This window comes from Penicillium lagena (genome assembly GCF_028827675.1).
Source record: "Penicillium lagena strain IBT 129212 chromosome Unknown utg000001l_segment0_segment0, whole genome shotgun sequence".
In the NCBI taxonomy this organism is placed as follows: Eukaryota; Fungi; Ascomycota; class Eurotiomycetes; order Eurotiales; family Aspergillaceae; genus Penicillium; species Penicillium lagena.
Window position 1 is genome coordinate 2,054,954 of NW_026623222.1, and position 20,043 is coordinate 2,074,996.

Genomic DNA, 20,043 nt, shown 5'->3' on the forward strand with positions numbered 1-20,043 from the left:
TCCCATCCGCTCTAACAACGCCCCCAACCTTTCCTCTTTCTCTCCCGCCGCCCCCAATGTCGCCTCCACCGCCGTTGCCATCTTCCCCCATTTCTGCTCCGTTCCTTCTCTTCTGTCTTCTTCTTCCTCCATATCGTACCCCGTAACGCACCGCCGCACCGCCCGCCGCACCCGCCGCAGCATCTGCGTCACGACGTATAGCTGCACCGCCGTGTTCAGGTCATTCGGGCCCGGCACGCAGAAGGATCCAATCGAGAACGTCGGGAAAGGTACTTCTTTTTCTTGTTCCTGCTCTCGGTGCTGGTGTGCTTGTGGCTGTGATCTATTATCATTCTGGTGCTGCTGCTGCGTATAAGGAGCACCGGTCCAGGCTGGGGGTGGCATTGATACTCTCCATTGGTAGCGGTCGGGGCGGCAAGCGAAGGGGCCCAGGAACTCGTACGCCGTGAGGCAGAAGCGGTGCTGCTGCCAGTGGCAGTGGAAGCGGGAGTAAAGGCCGGGGACACGGAGGCTGAAGAAGAGCTGAAAGGCGAGGAGCCGGAGCAACTTGAATCCGCGGAGGCATTGCTTCTCGCACGATCACCACCATGTGCGCCGCTGCCGATCCCGCTGCTATAGGACCTGTCACTCCTCGCATGAAGCAGCAGCCGCTGGCTGGCGCTCAACAGCCCGGCGTATACGTCTAGCAGACGCAGGTAGCAGCTTAGGACCTGCAGCGCGGTTGCGACGTCCAGGGGCGCGCCGGCTGGCGACAGCGAGGGCGCGAGGCAGCACAGCAGGTCGACGAGGGTGTGCGTCGCGCCGAAGACCTCGTCGTAGCGGGTCACGGCACCCTTTGCCCGGGTTTGGTGCGGAAGCGAAGGGGACTGAGGTTGGCCGGCCGTGGCGGGGGCAGCGTCAGGACGGGGGTTACGCAGCTTCGTGAGGAACTGGTACAGGTCGAGCTGAAGGACGGTGAGCCTGTGCAAGATCTGTTCGTGGCGCTCTTCGGGAAGGGCCCAGGTAGGAGGAGGGACCTCGTTGATGTCATTGTCGGTGGCATCGGTCATGCACAAGTTGGATGATGAAGCCGTGTCGACAGAGGCCGGATCGGGTGGCTCGGCCATCATGGTTTCGAGGCCTGAGAAGGCGGGGTCCGGAGGGGTGCTGCCCTTATGTGACGGAATATGAAACATATCCATGTTGTCGTTGGCGAAGTTAGATGCTGCTAAGCTAAGGAAAGGCTCCGCGGGATTGATATTCAGGCCTAGGATTGCTGTATTAGCCCAACTGCGCTCAAGGCTCGCACCCGCACACGGCGTATATGGGAAGTGAAGGGAAGGAGACGTACCCTGTGAGTTTGTGGAATGATGACCAAACGCTAGACCTGGGGTCTTTAAATCGTAGTACGCCGACCCGCTGGAGATCGAGGTGCCTGCGAGTAGAGTCTGCTCTGACGGTGATGAGAAGGCCATCATTGAGCCGTCCTGAAAGGCCGGGTGTATTGACGGCCTCGATATGTCCATTGCTCCTTGTCTATCCTCGAAAACAGCCGACGGCCGTTCATAATTTGTCCCATATCGGTCCGGTTTGGCTCCTCTTCGAACTCGATGCGTGGCGTGCGAGGAAGAAGCAATGAGAGCAGCGGAGTGAGCTCGCCCAGACTCATCCTTCTTGGGTCGACCCATCCGGAGCGGCGCACTGTATGTGCACTGGATCTGCAGGCGGAGACACCGCTTGCAATCGATTGACCCAAGATCGCGCTGGCAGGCCTGCTTGAGATTGCGGCATTTGTCACACGTCGACCGGGTCGGCGTCTTCTGAGCATCGGTTGATACCATGGTAGGACAGACTGTAGAGTGTGAAGCCAGAAGTCGTCCTGGCTCCGCCAAGCAAGAAGGCCAGCTCGGGAGACATGGGACCGGGGGCGCCCTAGCCTTCTTCGCCGTGAGTGGGAGGCGCAATCCATCAGGAATCGGCCAGAGCCAAGGCTGCCAGGTGCATTGCTGACTGGATGATTTGTTTTTGGGGCTGGGAAGGCGTGCGGCCCGTAGATGCCACCCGATAATGGGAGATCTGATATACTTTGAGACTCACACCAATCAATGCTTGTGGCTTCCCCACAAGAGACGCCAAGCGACTAGGCTGAACGTACTCTCGTTAGCTGAAACTGCAGCTGAGTCAAGTACATATGTAAGTAAGCGTACTAACGTAGGTAACCAGCAGGTGAGTGGCCCATCCAACCAACCGATCTACATATTAGACCATCCACGCCGCGCTACGTAGAATTTTGGGGATTCGGTCAGAGAATCGGAAGGGGCGGTGGATGGTTCGTCGCCCGTAAATGAGGAAGTTGAGATGTTGGGGCGATATCGCCTTGGGGGCCACCGGTTTACATGTCGATCCGATTACGTTAGGCTCCCCAAATATGTGCTTGAATGAACCACTAGCGTCCACTTGGACTAGTACACTTTGTTCTTTTTTCTTTCCAATTCCCATCTGACGGAGTGTAATTCTACCAGTCAACAGACTCACACGAGAGACTTGAGAACGACAATGATCGGATTGGTAGTGCAGGACACTGGTGGTGGATAATATTGATCCTGTAGGACCTTGTTCGTAGATTATAATCTCCAGACAGTTCGAAGGATGGAAGCTAAATATGGGGACGGAACATGACACATTGCTTATGAGTTGGTCGTCACGTGACATACATAGCCCTACAAAGATGCTTGATAGGACAGAAGAGGAGAATCAAGCAGAAGAGGAGAATCAAGTACAGTACGTCTCGAAACTGGTGCGACCCCCTACACTCTTCAATTTATTCTCCAGCTCCACTGCCAATATACACTAGTCTATACTACGAATAGTCCCGGAATATCAATATTCCCGTGTCAGAATCGACTATTGAGAGGTTATATGTTTGGCCTTTATTGAGATATGTAATGGGGATTTCTTTCGCGTGCTTGACCATGGCCGTTGGAGTGCGCAGACGGACATTATAACGGAACCTAAGACTAGGGTCAGCAAGGGCATGACTATTTGAGGGCATGCTCAAACTCACTTTTCACCCGATGGGTCCACATACGATACGTCCATCTAGCTTGTCCTTCCGGAAGAGGTAGTAGTGTTCGATGCCGAAACCATTTGCATTTCACTCTCACTACTGGATTCATCCATCGCATCATAACCAGAGTCGCCGCGATGCATGAATGCGCTCGGCGCAAAGGACTGTGGCTGAGCCTGCACATCCATTTTCATGCCCGGCATTTGTTGGGCAAGAAAGTGTTGGCTGTGCTGTCCCATAATGCCCTGGGCATTAGGCTGCACGTCTGCAAGGGGAATCGGCGGAAATATAGGCATAAATTTATCCAGCCCAGCGTCGGTATGTGTAAATCGCCAGCTTGGTTGTGGAAGATTACGCGGTGTGCGTTGGTTGAGAAATTTCCATTCTCTATCCTCTACTGTTCTATATACGAATCGAAGCACGTCAGCGGCGGAACTAGAGCAGCTTAAGAATGCGTTACCTTGCAGGTTTCATCGGATCGCCTACTCTCTTGTTAAGAGGCACTGTTTCATGCCCATTGCTCCCTCGTCGGGTTACGACATCTGCAAATGTACGTTGAAATCGGCTGATGAGCTCGTCATCAGGCTTCCGCGTGCTATGTCTACACAAGGAAATATAGCAGCGCTCTTAGACAGTCAACTTTCATCGCGCAGCACTTACCGGTCGCGCAACATTGAGGGTGAATTTACGAGCGCAGTGGTTGCCCAAATCACCATGCTGATTGAGAGAAGCGTCATAAGCCTATTGGGGGATCTACCTGTGCGATGGCGTTGAAGGTGGTGCCCAGTTTGCCAGTCTCAGCTGAGTGACATGGTTCTCAGGCTCCGTGGAAGAGTACATGTTCGGGGACATCGTCATTTGAGTCGCTCAGTATGCCTAGTCAACCACTCACTAAAGCTTTGAGATAATACAAAGTCAAATAGCGTTCTTAGTAGCAATCAACTGTTCGGCTTGGAAGCTCGAGGTCCAAGCGAGAGCCATAATCGACATGTTGGTACTAGCGCATCTGACATCAGGTGACGTGACATTTGAATCACGATAAGAATCCCCGTAGGAAAGGCCATCCGCTTGGATTGATTGCGGCAACATCCCCACTACAAGATGGCGCACCAAGCCCACAATATCCCGTGGAGCCTTCTAACCTCGAATCTTTACTGGAACACTCATTCTCGTGGTGCCTATAGCTTCACGAACCTCCGTCCGAGGATGAAACCTAACCAAGGCAAAGAGCTCACTTATTTCATCAAAGCGTTCACACGAACCATCGACGAGCATTCGGTATGCGAGCGCAACAAATATCCTTCTACATATGATCCGGCAGATCCAGCAGATGTTATTCTGGACGCAGTCACTGTTCAGAAAATCACCCCTACTGTGCGCAGATGGCGTAGTTATGGCTTCGAAGGCAGATGTCCTAGTGGCATCTGCCTAGTAGCTCAGTACAAAGAAGAGTGTCAATGCGTTCCTATTCCGGATGAAGAGAAACGGGTGTCTGCGTTCATCCGACATTCTGGTTATTCTAGACAATGCTACCAATTCTTCATTGAGAACTCGAAGGCGTTCTTTAATGTCGAAGTGATGAAAACTCTGCTGTTACACGGGGAGATGGACGCTATTCTGCGCGCGTGTGCTCTCCCTGGAGTGTGTCTGGAGCAATGGTGGCGTGACTCTCAATGTCAGTGCTTGGTGAGTCTACATAGCAAAGATCCTTCGCTCATGTTCGGTCCCGATACGTTTTTTCACAAATATTCGGCGTACTTCCATCTTGTTTACATTTTTAAGCGCTGTTGATCCTATGTACTGACCAGCACAGGACCCTGATCTCGGATGGGACCAAGTATGTATTAAGGCCCTTAGGGCCTATATATGTCTGAACACGATTTACTGCAAACCAGAGATATGGGACGACGCTTCCGGGAGAACCCAGGAAACCGATTACCGAAACAGCAAGTTCTACCAGTTTACACTGAGAACATGCACAGGCACGGGCCAAACATCAGATGTGAGCACATATCCTCATCGGCAATTCTTTGGGATATACGACGACCAATTTAGGGGCGAGTACCTTGCGCCTCGCATTAGAAAGAGTCATTGGCTCTGTTGGGCAGATATCAAACATCACGATGCCCCAGATTATAGCAGTCGTCGGGCTAATCATTATGGGAGGGTGCCCATCAACGAATTTCTCGTTTTGGAGAATGTAAATCTGGATGGTCACCGGCCAGGTCGAGCTGACGTCGCACTTGTTCAGGACTACTTGTATCGAATAGGTCTTCCGCCGGAGTTGGTGTTGTACGTCATGGAGCTCGCTGGTTATGAGCCTTTGGGGAGATTGAGCGAGCCACATGATCCCTTCCACCCATCAAACCATGAGGAACTGGGTCGATATCTCACCTATTGCTGGCGAGTGCTAGTCAACTGTGATATGATGGCCAAGGCACTCGGAATGGAACTTCCATGGGAAGAACTACTCGGCGACTGTATCGTTGACTTCTGGGCTGATGACATTTGTGGGCGTGGAAAATTCTTTTGGCAGCCAGTGAACGAAAATTATGACATACTGCCCAAAGTTTTTCTCAAGCCTTGATACTGAATCCACACAACTTCTCGACTTCGATGCATCGTTCTGATCGGATTGAGGGAATGTGTGCGGAAGCAGGAATGAAGCTAGTGTGTCTGCCACCTTACTCGCTCGATTGGAATCCTATGGAGGACCTTTTCTCTGAGTTGAAAGCATTCATTACTCGACACTGGCTGCGTTACGACTTCTCATACTCAGCTTCATCAATCATTCAATATAATTAGTCCAAGAATCCAAGTGCATCTTCGAATTTATCTCCTTCCTCCCCGAATGCCAAACCCAGTAGCTCAGAGATGAATACGAAGCCCTAAGGAATGAGTCATGAAATAAAACCCGCTCGCCCGCTCCCTCTCTCTTCCAACCCCAAAGCAAAAATCTTAGCAACAAGATTCTCCACAAACAACAACAAAATAAGAGGGAAAAAAACATCTACATTCCCCAAACTGTCATCATGACAGTCACAGAAGCTCCTTGGAGATCAACCCAAGATGGACCAATTTCCTGCGAACTAGAATGTCTCTCTCCGCAAGCGCTGAATCTACTCTGTGAAGGTGATCTCGAAACAGCACGCAAACAGATCGATAACGGCGTCCTGCCATTCCTAGTAAGCGACTCAAGTCGACGGACTTGGAGAAGACGACGAGACCAGCACCTCACGAATCCCGATGATCGCATTTGGACCACTCGAATTATCCGCGACCAGCAAACACGAGCTATCGTTGGGCGGGCTGGATTCCATGCCAGACCCGACCAGAGAGGTATGGTAGAATTTGGATACGCAGTTGATCCTGTGCTTCGTTGCCGTGGATATGGGACAGCGACTCTTAGGACTTTGCTCGGAGTATGCCGGGATGACCCTCGAGTCAATGTTGTAAGGGCGTCTATCAGCCCAACTAACTGGATCTCGAGAAGGATTGTTACGAGTTATGGGTTTCAGAAGGTTGGAGAAGAGATGGATGAAGAAGATGGCTTGGAAGAAGTCTTTGAGTTGGTTCTATGAAGCTTCACTTCGTTTGCTCAACCGTCTCTTTGCCTTACTGATAGTACATCTCTTTCTTTTCGTCTACAAAGGTTAGAGTATCCAGCATGTTCACATAGCCCACCATAGGATCCATCTAAAATGTGCCTTGGGTGCTATCAGGGGTCTTGCACTCATCCACCTCCACCTGCCTGGCTCCAAGTATCTATCAGCTTCACTATCGCCTCATACCTTGACTCTCCGGCATAGGTTAATGTTGTTCGACCTTTATGGTCTTACGAGTCTTGATCAACCTGCCTAGTTTCAAGTAAAAGCTTCACTGCCTTCTCATGCCTAAACTGTTTGGCACAGTATAATGGTGTCCCAGGCTCGAAGTTCGATTTGTTCATATTCACCTGCCCCATCTCAAGTAAGAGCTTCATCACTGCCTCATGTCCATTCTTTGCAGCCATAGTCAATGGCGTGAGCCCGTAGTGGTTGCTTGCATTCAGATCCACCAGCCCAGTTTCGAGTAACAGTCTCACGACCGCCTCATGCCCACTACTTTGCAGGTAGGTGAGGGTCGTGTAACTTAGCTCGTCTTTTGAGTCCAGATCAACTTACCTGATTTCAACTGATAGCTTCACCATCGCCTCATGCCCAAACTCTACGGCACGGGATAATCCTATCGCCCTAGATTCACCTCTGCGCGATCCTATCCGCAAAGGCACATCTTTCGCCATCACGTTTGCTCCTACCTAGAGACACTTTCGAGCTATAGCAGTTTTCCTATGTCGAGTAGCCTATAACAGTGCTAAAGATTTAGAATTTTGAGAATTTTTTCGATATAAGCATAGATTTAGGACGTTATAGAATTGTTTGTTAGGTTGAGATAACGAGTTAATATCTCTTTGTGCCTCTAAGAATGTCACTATGAAAAGTGTTATCTCTGTTGGTAAATGGAGAGACATTTTGGTAATTCGAGGGACGTTAGACATCTTGCCACCTCTAGGCACAAATAATGGATTATGAAGGTGTGCGAGACTCAAGTTGGAGAAATAATTTTGCTGGAAACGCCACAAGGTTCCTCAGGTGAGGAACAAGTGTTTTTGTGCGTTGCTTCAGCAAAAAGAGGGGTTAGTGCGCGGTTTTAGTTCTGCTCCGATAGTTTTGGCCCCATGGAATGAGATATGCGCTGATGAGGTTAATACGAAGGCTGCGACGCATACGTAGGGGATGTCAAAAAAGACAGGCGGGGGGAGTCTGCCTGGGATTTGACTGTAGACCACAGCAACCGTGAAATCATGGTGCTTGATGGAGTGTACCTGCCGAAGGAAGAACAGCAGGTGCTGATTAACATCGCGGAGCGTATATAACACAGTCTGGTCTAGACCATAGTTATAGTCATTGTATCCAACGCCTACGAAGTCATGTAAAATCTCACGTGACCCCAACGATATGTGATTGTATTGTCGTATTCGAAAACAGATTCCCCCACACACTCTCTCACGAATGGTTCCCCGAACCTTAATTTGAGACACGCTAATCCCAATTAATCTTGGCTGTGGATCTTCCTTTTTGCCAATAATACAGAGATTCTTTACATGACGACAGTGTGACCTACAAAGCACTTTAAATTACGAGGGGCCTAGAATACCTGCCAAGACTATTGTCCAATTCCGTACCGCCACAAGTGAAATGGTTGGAGGGTTTCCGAATTCTGTCAGTGTTAGCTCTAATTCACTTCTTTTCCATCATTCGTACCGTGGTACAATGTTTCCCAGACCTGGCCAGAAGAACTCAAGACTGCCTGACAGAGCTTAAACGAGCTTCAAGTGTCATGACAACCTAAGTCTGCAACGCAAAGTACATCCGAAAGTAGATAGTTGATATGAATCATAGATGGAGGTATGCGTCATAGAAGATAATAAGATATATTAAGAATATATGGAACTGTAGGTCCTACACAGGTGTATGAACTGGGAAATGATAACTGCACGACAGTTGAACGCAACAGAGCATAATTCCACATCGACAAGGAGTGTTCGACAATGGCTGGAATAACAACTATAATCCTTCTTGCACTAGGTAAGACCCCGGCCGAATTCGTGTGCTAGTCCTGTAAACTGTTATAGTTAACATCGCTATCTAGTTTCTCCTGTTTGGTCTCAAAGTGCTGTCATCAAGCTCGCTCAATGCACTCAATGGTGCACTAAAAATTATCAGAATCCAGCTATAACCTGTCTATTCCCAGCTCTTCGTGGACAGGGACCTTGCTATATTTGCGGTCCCTATAAAACGTCTTCCTCGGAGCAAGTGTGTAATAAGGTTTGTGCAGACACGAGCACTGATTCAAAGAACTGCGGGCAGTGCAATCAAGTCGTGAGTTCTATACGCTACGTGTACTCCTATTTTACGAACACCGAGCCATACTTACTTCGATGGTAGTGTCCGGCTGGCTCATCATGCTCGGCGGGTACTTGTGAGTGCGCCGGTGGAGCGTCTCTGTGTGGCGGTGCCTGCCTGATGGACATCAATAACTGCGGTGGCTGCGGAAAGACGGTACGAAGTCTTCATTCCCCTACTTCTAATATAAATACATACTTATTGTACAGTGCCCGCCTACCGCATTATGCAACCTCGGCACTTGTCAGTGCCCCAATGGAGGAACAATATGCAGTAATGCCTGTACGGATCTGCAGTCGGACAATAACAACTGTGGTAGTTGTGAAACTAAGGTCACTCTCCCAAAAACAATCATATTGGTATCTGTTACTAACCTGAGAGTTATCCAGTGCCTGTCTGGCATGGCATGCACAGCCGGCACTTGTCAGTGCCCTACCTCAGAGTCACCATGTCCCGTCGTTGGCTGTACAGATTTACAGACCGACGGTAGCAACTGTGGTAGCTGTGGGAATCAGGTAGTTCTTGTCACCATGTTTTAATGATCTCTATGCTAATATTGGAATCTTTAAGTGCCCACCTGGCTCGTCATGCGAAGCTGGCACCTGTGTGTGCTCCGATCCTTCATTGACACCATGTCCCGTCGTTGGCTGTGTAAATTTACAGACCGACGGTAGCAACTGCGGTAGCTGTGGGAACCAGGTAGCTCTTTTCAACATGTGTTAATGATCTATATGCTAATATTGGAATCTTTGAGTGTCCATCTGGCTCGTCATGCGAAGCTGGCACCTGCGTGTGCTCCGATCCTTCAAAGACACCTTGTTCTGATGGGTGTACAAACTTGGAGGATGACAGTTCCAACTGTGGTGCCTGTGGATATTCGGTAAACTTCACCCTATATTCTCTGTTGTCAAGGTTATCCCACTAACGTGTTCTTCAGTGTGTAGACATGAACGCTTACTGTGCCGGTGGGGGGTGCAATTGAGATCCGTTGGTCGAAGCATGTGGCGGCAAATGTGTGCGCGGTCAGTGTGACAACCAGGCATGTCAGACTTTCAAGCAGAACCGTCGGGGATTTCGATATCCGCGACTTCCGCACTCAGCGCATCTGACGAAAAGTGGTGTTCTTCATCCTGGGAAATATAACCGACTTATGATCCTTGTTCTAAATTCTTCCTTTTCTACCACTTGGCTTATCGTGGTTTGTCGTGGATTCCGATATCAACATCTATGTATCCGGGTCCAATCATGCTGCGTCAGATGAACCCATCACCCCCGATTTTGAATACTGCCAGCATGGCAGAAATAGCGATGCAAGTTCTTTTTATGGCTGATTATGGGTATTAGCCCTTTATGTAAAATTATGACTCATTCATTACCGTTCATGAAAGACAATAACAAAATGACAGACATTTTAGGGAGAATAGATAGATTTGGTTGATGTGTTTCAAGATAGGGCGTGGGAAATAATCTGTGAGTGTCTACGAGGGGATCTGTTTTCGAATATAGCAGTAACATAAAACATCAACGTATACTCTAACCTCAAATAGCAAGATTTGAATGCAAGCAAGGAACGAGCAATCGAAAACAACCTAGTTTTCACTGCTGCTCAAACACATGATCCCCCGTCCCGCCTCACTGAGAACTTGTACGACGTGTACATGGTGTACAGCCGGTCCGCACCCCAGATCGTTTCCGCCTCGCGTTGCCATTCTGGGTGGCTGATTGCGTCCGTCCAGTCCTGCATCTGCAGCGAGATGGCCGCGTGAGACGGGATATCGCCTTCGCCCTGCGTGCGTTTCCGCTTAAGCGCGCCTATACCTCAACCCAGAGTGCATCAGCCTTTCACTTTCACTACTTTCATAATTCACGAGAGACTCACCTTCGGGCTCCTCCCAGGTCACAGTGTGCAGCGCCTCTTGATTCGTGTACAGATCGAGTTTAATGCCAGAGCGGTTGTTGGCCAGTGTCGCAACAGGCGCCGCGTGCATGTCCCACGGCTGGCGACGGTTGACCAGGAAGGTGTCGTCAAGGGGCTCAGAGGGCACGCGCGGCCGCGACCAGTAGTCAAAGGTTGAATTTGGTCGGTTTCCCCTGATGTCGCCGGTAGGGATGCCGTGCTCATCCGCATCGAGCCGCATCCCCGAAAAGGGCAGGTGCAGCGAATGGTCGCCGAGCTGGCTCGAGGACTCCTCAGTTGAGTCGGAGGATGAGGAGGGATTGAGAAAGCCGCCGAGGTTCCAGAAGACTTGTTGGCTTAAGCTGATCGGGAAATCGGCCACTAAGGGCGTGACGCCATACGAGATGCGCCATTCGTAGGGAGTCAAGGTATGTGTGAGGCTAAACAGTGTGATCCGTTAGATATACCCAATTCGTGAAAATAAATCGGCTTACCTTGCCGCTGCCCGCCCAGGAAAGCCGTTGTTGCCGCGGTCAAACACGACAAACGTGATACTGCTCTTCGTTTTCGCAGCCGGATACAGCGTCATCTGTCCCCAACCTTTGTTGCCGCCGTGCAGCGTGGACTTACCATCGCGATGATTCTTGGAGGTGTAGTGTTTTTGTCCGTTGAGCTCGAACTCGCCATTGCTGATGACGCCGGCGTACCTTCCGATCGCGCCGTTCAGCGTGTGCGGGCCCGGGTACGTTTCGTACAGCGATGAGTTGTCGAAGCCCAGCACCACGTCCAGCTCCCGGCAGTTGGTGTCGTTGATCCAGAGGTTCGCAACCGCGCCGCCCTTACGCACGAAGGCAAGTCGGATGCCTTCGGACTCGATGACATATTTGCCAGACGCGTCTGCGGGGAGCAACGCGCCCATTATGGAGAATGGGTTGATACCATCGCCACCGAGGAGCGAGAGGAAGACCTTCTTGAGGAGTGTACCGCCAAACATCGAGCCTTACAGAAGTGTTGTGGTGGTTCAGAGAAAAGACATCGACGAGCCAGACCACTTTTGCTGTTTCTCGTCCGAACTGTCCTACGCTCCCAGGGTAGCCTCACAACGGCCCCCGCTGGTATACTTAGCAATCCTCCCTGGGGCCCGCATAGTGGATCCTGCGGGAGGCTTACGCACGTGGCGGAGACGGCGACTTTAACTGTAAATAGAATAAGATGGGGCCAGGATCGGCATGGCGCGGCGACTTTTGGGATACGCCAACGTCTCGTAGAATGCAGTCAGCCTGCAAGCTGTGGTGGGCATCGACTACATCCGCACCAATGGCTGTAACAGTGATGATGGATAAATGAATTAATTCTAGGCTGCAATACTATCGATCAATGATCCTCCTTCAAGTACGTCGCCATGAACCTCTCCAGCATATGCTCCTCCACGGTGAGGACCTTCTCCCCGTTCCTGACCTCTCCGTCAAGAGGTGCCAGCTTCGCGTCGACATTGCCGTTGAAGAAGAAGGGCAGACTGTAGCGGTGGGTGTCGCCCGTGGGCGCTACGACGCGGTGGACGGTGCTCTTGTACTCGCCCCGCGTCCACCGCTGTAGCATGTCCCCGATGTTGACGACGTAGGCGTCCGGGTTTGGCTGCACATCGATCCAGGAGTTGCCGTGCTGGACCTGCAGCCCGCTGTGCTCGTCCTGCAGCAGCAGTGTCAGCGCGCCAAAATCCGTGTGCGCGCCCGAGCCCAGGCCCGGCCCAGAGTTGACGGGCGGGTAATGCTTGGGACTGAGCAGGGCTATGGGAGTTCCGGTCAGAAAGTGGTCGAAGACATGCGGCCCGTATGGCATGCCCGCGGCGACGATGGCGAACATGACATCGACCACTGGGCGGAGCTCAGCAAGGTAGCGGTCGACCGGCTCGCGGAAGACGGAGAAGGGCTGGATAGATGGCGGCAACCAACGATTGGGGCCGACGAAGTGAGGATGGGCCTTCGTCATATCGTCGTCTTTCGGCACGTCGACGAGACCAATGTAATATCCCTAGAAGCGGGTTCGTGAATCTGTGGACTTGTAGATGGACAGTCCTGATGTACATACCTCCTTGAAGTCTCCCCCCTCGCCTCTTGTCTGCTCTTGAGAGTGCATCAACTCATATCCTCGACCACACGATCCGGGCTGCGACCGGTCGACTGTCTGCTTTGTCTCCAGCGGGAGCTCGAAGAAAGAGGCGGCACCGCGGAGCACGTCTTCTTGCGCTTGGCGAGACACGCCATGGCCGACTATCTGAAAGAATCCGTACGTGGTGCAAGCAGCGCGCACTCCTTCGATGACCTTTTGGGCCTCGGCCGAAGATGGGTCTTTTCGAAATGGTGAGATGTCGATGGTGGGGATGGCGAGTGTCATCTTTGTTCAAGTCGGTTCTTGCAATTGATCGGAACGCCTCGTGGTGATATTTTACAAGTATATAATTATAGACACGTTGCAAGGCGTTCTTCGTGTGCTAATTCATAGTCCATGAAATCTGGGGTCGGTTTCACATCGGATTTCGCTAACCCCGGCGGCGACATTTACAAACTCGCCGCATCTGCATCCGAACCCCGTTCTGGGATCGTCTTGCAACTACGTACATGGGTGTTTTCGGGATTCCGCCCCTCCGCCTATGTCTGAAAGACGGTGTATGTACCCTTGGCCAAGCCATGTCCTGTCTTTTGCTCCCCTCAACGGCATTTCTCCATCAATGTCGGGCGCTAAATCTTGGCGAGAAGCACTTTCAACGACTCAAGCTTTATCCCCAGATACACCGACATGTTCAGTCGCTTCAAAAAGCCGGCTCAACGTCAAGCCTCATCACCAATCTCCCCTCCAGTCAAACAAGCACCTCCAGGCGCTGGCGACGGCGCTTCACCCGAAAAGAAATGGATCACCGGCCCGCCTCTCTGGATCTTGTTCGGAGGCATCTGCCTGACATCCTCGATTATCACGCTCTACGTCTCCATCATTGCGACCGCGATTCCCTCCATCACCGCTGACTACGGAACCATCGCCGATCTCGACTGGTACAGCGTCGCGTACCTGCTCCCGCTCTGCGCCATGCAGCCCGTCGCCGGTAAGGTTTACACGCTCTTCGAGCTCAAGCGGAGCTTCCTCACTTATCTGGCGACGTTCGAGCTGGGCAACCTGGTCTGCGCCCTTGCGCCCACGAGCACGAGCTTCGTCATCGGACGGGCCGTCGCCGGCATGGGTGCCGCGGGCCTTTTCAGCGGCAGCATGGTCATGATCACGGCGGCAGCGCATCCACGCATCCGTCCGACGTTGATGGGGCTCGGGGTCGCGATGACGGCAATTGGAGGCGTCGTCGGGCCGGTCATTGGCGGCGCCATCACCCAGAACATTGGCTGGCGGTGGTGTAAGTTGTGATCACATTTCCTGATATATATTCCAGATGACCGCGATCGAGAAGCTGATTCAGGACAGGCATGTGGATTTTCCTGCCGCCGGGGGGCATCGCCGCTCTGATCTTCATGTTCGTCCGCATCCCCGAGCAGACAGCCAAACCGCCCCTGAAGGAGATCCTGCGAAATCTAACACGCTACCTGGACCTCATTGGCTTCGCGCTCTTTGCACCGGCCTGTGTGATGGTGCTGCTCGCCTTCAGCTGGGGCGGGCAGCGCTATGCCTGGGACGACGCTGTCATCATCGGCCTGCTGTGTGGTGGCGCCGGGGTGGCCGCTCTCTTCGTCGTATGGGTGTGGTACCGGCAGGATGAGGCGCTGATCCCGCCGTCGATAGTGTCGAACCCGGTCGTCGCATTCGGCTGCTGCCTGTCCTTCATGCAAGGCGGTGCGTTTCTCATGATGGGGTACTATCTGCCGCTGTGGTTCCAGTCGGTGAAGCAGGCCAGCCCCACGACCAGCGGCTTGATGCTGCTGCCAACGATGGTCGCGCAGATCATCGCTTCCTCCGTTTGCGGTGCGCTTGGTAAGTCTTTTTCAGCTTCAGGTGATCGGTGTAGAGATGCGAATTCCGCCGAACGGTGCTGATCGAATTAGTGAGCAAGCTGCGATACGTGCCCCCTTGGGCCTTCGTGGGAAACGCGCTCTCATCCATCGGATCCGGCTTCATGACCGCCTGGACTCCGTCGACGTCTGAAAGCAAATGGATAGGATACCAAATCCTCGTCGGCGTTGGTCGCGGTTTCGTGCTCCAGATGGTGAGTCGTCACAACCCGACCTCCTACCCCAACATTTTCCCATGAACATGGAGAAGGGAAAAAGTATCAAGAAACACAGCTTTGCTGACCCAGCAAATAATAGCCCGTCATCGCGCTGCAGGGCGTACTGCCCGGCGACCAGATCTCCATCGGCACCGCGTCCACCATGTTCGCGCAGTACTTCGGCGGCACCATCATGTTGTCAATCGCCAAGTCAGTCTTCGAAAACGAGCTGCCGAGCGAGCTGGCGACGTACGCACCCAGCGTGAACCCGGAGGCTGTAGTCAACGCCGGCTCAACGGGCATCCGGAACGTGGTCACGCCTGCGGAGCTGTCGGGAACGCTCTTCGCGTACAGCAAGTCGCTCATGCTGACAATGGTATGTTTCTTGTTCTCATGCCTGGCATTCTCTATGCCTCGTAGCCCCCATTCGTCGCTGTTGTCAAACGCGTGAAATGTTCCGTACTAACCGTGAGGGATAGTGGCTGCCGACCGCCGCCGCCATCATCTCCTTCTTCCTCAGCTTCGGCCTCGGCTGGCACCGCGTCGCGCCCCGCAAGAAGCCTGGCGCTGCCTCAGGAAGCTCCCCAGATGCCTCCGGCTCCGCCCCTTCTGACCTCCCTGGCAACACCTCTACCCATGAAGGCGACATCGCGCCGACGGAGCAGTCCTCGACGTGGCGCATGTCGTGGGGTCCCCTGCCGCCCCTTCCCACACTGCCCCCCCCTGGCGCCCATGTCGTCGACGCTACGGGAGGACGTAGAGTTGGGGCTCGTGGAGACGATGGAAAGCCCGCGGTGGAGCATGATAGATCCCAATGGACCCGGGTACTTGACGAGGCCCGGTACGGGGCTCACGAATGTCCATGTCGGGGAGAGGTCGGTGACGAAGGAATTCTTCTAATGGGAGAGAGAGAGTGAAAGAACAGCAATACTCGAAATCGGATATACTCGCCCCCAAGTCAGATCTCCTCGGAATTGTACTTTTTCCTGAGAGCGTTTATAGCACAAATGGTGAGATTATGATGTCCATGTCCCTAGGAAAGCGGATATTGACGATTCCGGTCAAGTAGGATATCAAGTGGCTCGAACAGAGCCGTTGATCGGACACTTAGAGCTATATCAACCTACATAGATACCCAAGTGGAATTTACATCTCGTTGTGATAGACAGTGTATACCGTCAGAGGGAGGGATCTATGAAGGAAGACGACTCGACTTAGGGCTTCTTGGACATGCTGACCATGCACGTCACATGACGTAATGCTGACTAAGGTCATTGTCCAATGGTGTGGCCAAGTACATGCACATTGATTTCAGCCGCCGATAAACTGTCAGTTATTATTAGCTTAGAGTGTACATATTCATAGCAGGACGGTCATCTAGTAGGTGTCCATGATGCGATCCTTTATTATGATTTATTTAACAAAGCCCTTGGTCACATGTCTCGGCGTTGTGTCAAAGCCACAACGACGACAGTGGCTGAGCAGCCGAAAGCAGTCAAACGGCCAGGCACGAGTGAATAGTTTGTTTCATTGTTTGTTCCTGGCTGCAACAATCATATTTCTAGACTGCGAAATCCAAATTATCCCAGCCTGGACCCAACAGGCTCCAGCGTTTAACACGACTACTATTTTCGAATTTCTTTATTGATCGTCGGCCCCAAAGTCGCCCCACCGTGTCATCGATAATTATAGCTTGGGCGACAACACTTCTCCTTCTTTCCCTTCCTCTCTCTCCCTCCCATCTTCAACTCTTCACCTCCTCCCCGCCCCCACCCGCCTCATGTCCGACACGGCCCCCCCTGAAGGCACTGCGCTGCCTACTCTGTCTGCGCTAGACCCAGATGCGCCCCCATCCAGCGCTGGTCGCTCGTCGGTTGGGGCCTCCGGGCCCGACCCGCCGCCACAGGAGACGACGGCCATCCCCGAAGAGATCAGAGCTCGCCTGGACAAAGTGATCTACTCAGAAGTGAGCACTTGCGCCCCGCTGCACTCCATGCGCGCAGCTATGACAGGGATAGTTACTGACAGAACGTGTCTCTACGCAGATCGGCGTCTTCACCCTCCTGACTCGATTGAAGCAAAGCGTAGCCTCCGCCAGAGTGCGTCGCTACCCTAAAATGGACCCCCATAAAACCGCATGCACTAACATGGACAATCACAGGATTTCTCGACCTTTTTGAAGAAAAGAGGCGCGCTGGAGGACGAACATGCTCAGGGGCTGAGGAAGCTGTCCCGCGCAATCGGCGATGCGGCCTCACGCAGCGAGAACCGCCAGGGCACATACAGCTCCAGCTACAAGGACATCCACCGACTGAATGACCGAATGGCCGATCATGGCCAGCAATTCGCAGTGTCCCTGGCCAAGATGGCCGACGACATGGCCGAGCTCGCCACCAACGTCGAACGCGGTCGCAAGCAGTGGAAACAGACCGGGCTTGCAGCAGAGAAAAAGTCGTCGATGCCGAAGCGCATGCGGAGAAGGCTAAGGCCAAGTACGATTCGTTCGCGGAGCAGTACGACCGTGTCCGCACGGGAGACAGGCAAGGAGGCAAATTCGGACTCAAAGGGCACAAGTCTGCCGCTCAACACGAGGAGGATTTGCTGCGCAAGGTCCAGAATGCGGACAGCGACTATTCGTCCAAGGTCCAGGCTGCTCAAGAAGCCCGTCGGGAACTGGTGGCTACGGGTCGACCGCAGGCCGCGCGCGCTATCCTGCAACTGATTGAAGAATGCGATTCGGGCCTGACTCTGCAGCAGCAAAAGTTTGGTATGTATTCGTCTAAGCGCTGCTTTCGGGGCTATCAACTAACTCTGCACAGCCGTTTTTAGTGAGAAGCTGCTACTGGGACAGGGTCTGTGTGTCAGCCCGCTGAGGACCAGCGAAACCAACGGGGCGCTGGCGCCAAAGAGTCTGTCCGAGGTGGTACGCCAGGTGGACAACGAGAAGGACCTCCACGAGTACATTTTGAGCCACGAAGGAAACGCAGGCGCAGTCGCCTCGGATGAAATCAAATATGTGCGTCATCCAACACTCGGTGGATCAACAAGTACTGCGGCACCGTCGCAACCAAGCACCCAGCCCAAACCCCAGTCGACTCTGCCCCAGTCGACCCTCCCCCAGTCGACCCTCCCCCAGTCGACCCTACCCCAGTCGTTCTCCCAGCAAAACATTGCGTCACCCGTCGCCCAACCCTCGCCAAGCGCTGGAGCGAAGCAAGCACCGTATCCAACAGAAGCGGCACCGCCATCTGGTCCTCCACCAGGTCAACCTCCTTATCCTGTTTCAGGACCGCCGCCTTCTGATGGGCCTCCACCACTGGGCCAAATGCCGGGCCATGTACCAATGATGATGCCCCCGCCCAAGAGCAACCTGCCTCCGTTGAAACCAGTTTTTGGCGTATCGCTTTACGACTTGTACACCCGTGATGGAACCGCCGTGCCGATGATTGTGTACCAATGTTTCCAGGCTATCGAGCTATTTGGATTGGACGTGGAGGGTATATATCGACTGTCGGGTAGCGCCAACCATATCAGCCACATGAAGGCTGTTTTTGACAATGGTGAGTTTAGGATGTCAGTCAGTGTTCAGCAGCGTTAATCGTCGAATAGACTCGTCGCAAGTCGACTTCACCAACCCGGAGAACTTCTACCACGACGTCAACAGCGTGGCAGGGCTCTTGAAGCAGTTCTTCCGGGAGCTGCCTGACCCTCTGTTCACATCGCAGTACTACGCTGATTTCGTCAATGCTGCTCGCATCGATGATGATATCCAGCGCCGAGACTCGCTGCACGCTTTGATCAACAGTCTCCCCGATGCGCATTATGCTACACTCCGCGCCATCATTCTGGTTCGTCTTACTTTCTATAATATTGATACACTGACACTAACTCACCCCGCCACAGCACCTCAACAAAGTCCAAGAACATTCCTCTCAGAACCGCATGAACGCAGGGAACATCGCCATTTGTTTCGGGTATGTCTCCGCCAACAATCCAGACTGTGTATAATCACTAACATCCTATCTCATGCAGACCAACCCTCATGGGCGCCAATTCCGGAGGCAACATCGCCGACGCAGGCTGGCAAGTCCGCGTGATCGAGACCATCCTCGTAAATACGTTCCAGATCTTCGACGACGACTAGATGTGACGTCCCCACTCTCTTCTGTCGTCTAGCGGGAGTATCGGCCTTTTTGGTCCTCTCCAGGATTTTCTTATGTGTGATATCATGTTTCAATTGCTCCCCCAGTGTTTCCCTGCCTACCTAGTCTGCAACCCCACCCACCTTTTCTTATTTTGTTACTGTTCGTGCCTTTTCACCCTCCCTAGAGACGCATTGTATATACGCATTATGCCCCTGTTCCACTCGTAATAGCCTCTCCTGTCCTATCCTGTCCTGTCCTACTTGTCTTTGCTAATGCAACTAATGCAAATCGATGAGCGAGAAAGCAAACATGCTCTTTTCTATGGTGGCGTACAAAGAAAGGGTCGGCCTAGGCTCCGCCAGGAGATACGTACAGTAGTTGTACACCAAATTTGACGGAGAAAGTTGAAGATTGAGGGAGAACATATATTGCTATGGTACATGAGTTGATAGATCTCTTCTATATAAAGTGCTTCTTTGGAGTGTACAAACAGGGAAACGGAATCGCTTCAATGGAACAAAAGTGTAGCGGAAACTCCGATCGAGGCGGTTAAGATGGGGAATGGTGGAAATAACACAATCGGTATGGAAAGGAAGATTGGTGGGTTGTGGAAATTAGAGGCCAATCCCTCTGATTGATCCCAGGAATAAAGAAACATAGTCATGATCAACTCCCTTGTGGAATAGATTTGCTCTGTTTTTTTTTTTACCTGATCTGGTGTTTTGGCGTGAATGATACAGGAAATCCAAGTCCCATTCTGGCCTTTTCTGGCTCAGAATGTTGTGTGTGTGTGTGTGTGTGTCAAT

General features: G+C 52.4%; 7 protein-coding genes across 7 annotated transcripts; 4 read left to right on the forward strand and 3 right to left on the reverse strand.

Annotated features, from left to right (window-relative positions):
• Nucleotides 1-587: 587 nt before the first annotated feature.
• N7510_000905 (uncharacterized protein) lies at nucleotides 588-1,064 on the forward strand (the record flags this gene model as incomplete). The annotated part of the gene is made up of 2 exons (XM_056972834.1): nucleotides 588-674; nucleotides 735-1,064. The coding sequence occupies 2 exons, from the start codon at nucleotides 588-590 to the stop codon at nucleotides 1,062-1,064; spliced, it is 417 nt and encodes a 138-aa protein (XP_056837951.1).
• Nucleotides 1,065-3,078: 2,014 nt separating this feature from the next.
• On the reverse strand, nucleotides 3,079-3,720 carry N7510_000906 (uncharacterized protein; the record flags this gene model as incomplete). The annotated part of the gene is made up of 3 exons (XM_056972835.1): nucleotides 3,079-3,448; nucleotides 3,507-3,647; nucleotides 3,707-3,720. 3 exons carry the CDS (start codon nucleotides 3,718-3,720, stop codon nucleotides 3,079-3,081), a joined length of 525 nt encoding a protein of 174 aa, XP_056837952.1.
• Nucleotides 3,721-4,147: 427 nt separating this feature from the next.
• Nucleotides 4,148-5,633, forward strand: N7510_000907 (uncharacterized protein; the record flags this gene model as incomplete). Its single annotated transcript, XM_056972836.1, has 2 exons — nucleotides 4,148-4,732; nucleotides 4,860-5,633. 2 exons carry the CDS (start codon nucleotides 4,148-4,150, stop codon nucleotides 5,631-5,633), a joined length of 1,359 nt encoding a protein of 452 aa, XP_056837953.1.
• A 4,964-nt stretch (nucleotides 5,634-10,597) lies between these two features.
• Nucleotides 10,598-11,882, reverse strand: N7510_000908 (putative aldose 1-epimerase family protein; the record flags this gene model as incomplete). The annotated part of the gene is made up of 3 exons (XM_056972837.1): nucleotides 10,598-10,803; nucleotides 10,871-11,328; nucleotides 11,383-11,882. 3 exons carry the CDS (start codon nucleotides 11,880-11,882, stop codon nucleotides 10,598-10,600), a joined length of 1,164 nt encoding a protein of 387 aa, XP_056837954.1.
• A 380-nt stretch (nucleotides 11,883-12,262) lies between these two features.
• N7510_000909 (isopenicillin N synthase family dioxygenase) lies at nucleotides 12,263-13,282 on the reverse strand (the record flags this gene model as incomplete). Its single annotated transcript, XM_056972838.1, has 2 exons — nucleotides 12,263-12,919; nucleotides 12,977-13,282. The coding sequence occupies 2 exons, from the start codon at nucleotides 13,280-13,282 to the stop codon at nucleotides 12,263-12,265; spliced, it is 963 nt and encodes a 320-aa protein (XP_056837955.1).
• A 402-nt stretch (nucleotides 13,283-13,684) lies between these two features.
• Nucleotides 13,685-16,009, forward strand: N7510_000910 (MDR family MFS transporter; the record flags this gene model as incomplete). Its single annotated transcript, XM_056972839.1, has 5 exons — nucleotides 13,685-14,285; nucleotides 14,354-14,857; nucleotides 14,929-15,089; nucleotides 15,193-15,468; nucleotides 15,572-16,009. The coding sequence occupies 5 exons, from the start codon at nucleotides 13,685-13,687 to the stop codon at nucleotides 16,007-16,009; spliced, it is 1,980 nt and encodes a 659-aa protein (XP_056837956.1).
• Nucleotides 16,010-16,785: 776 nt separating this feature from the next.
• rgd1 (putative Rho GTPase activator (Rgd1)) lies at nucleotides 16,786-19,236 on the forward strand (the record flags this gene model as incomplete). The annotated part of the gene is made up of 8 exons (XM_056972840.1): nucleotides 16,786-17,058; nucleotides 17,111-17,191; nucleotides 17,254-17,500; nucleotides 17,545-17,859; nucleotides 17,912-18,652; nucleotides 18,702-18,940; nucleotides 18,996-19,066; nucleotides 19,125-19,236. The coding sequence occupies 8 exons, from the start codon at nucleotides 16,786-16,788 to the stop codon at nucleotides 19,234-19,236; spliced, it is 2,079 nt and encodes a 692-aa protein (XP_056837957.1).
• Nucleotides 19,237-20,043: the final 807 nt, after the last annotated feature.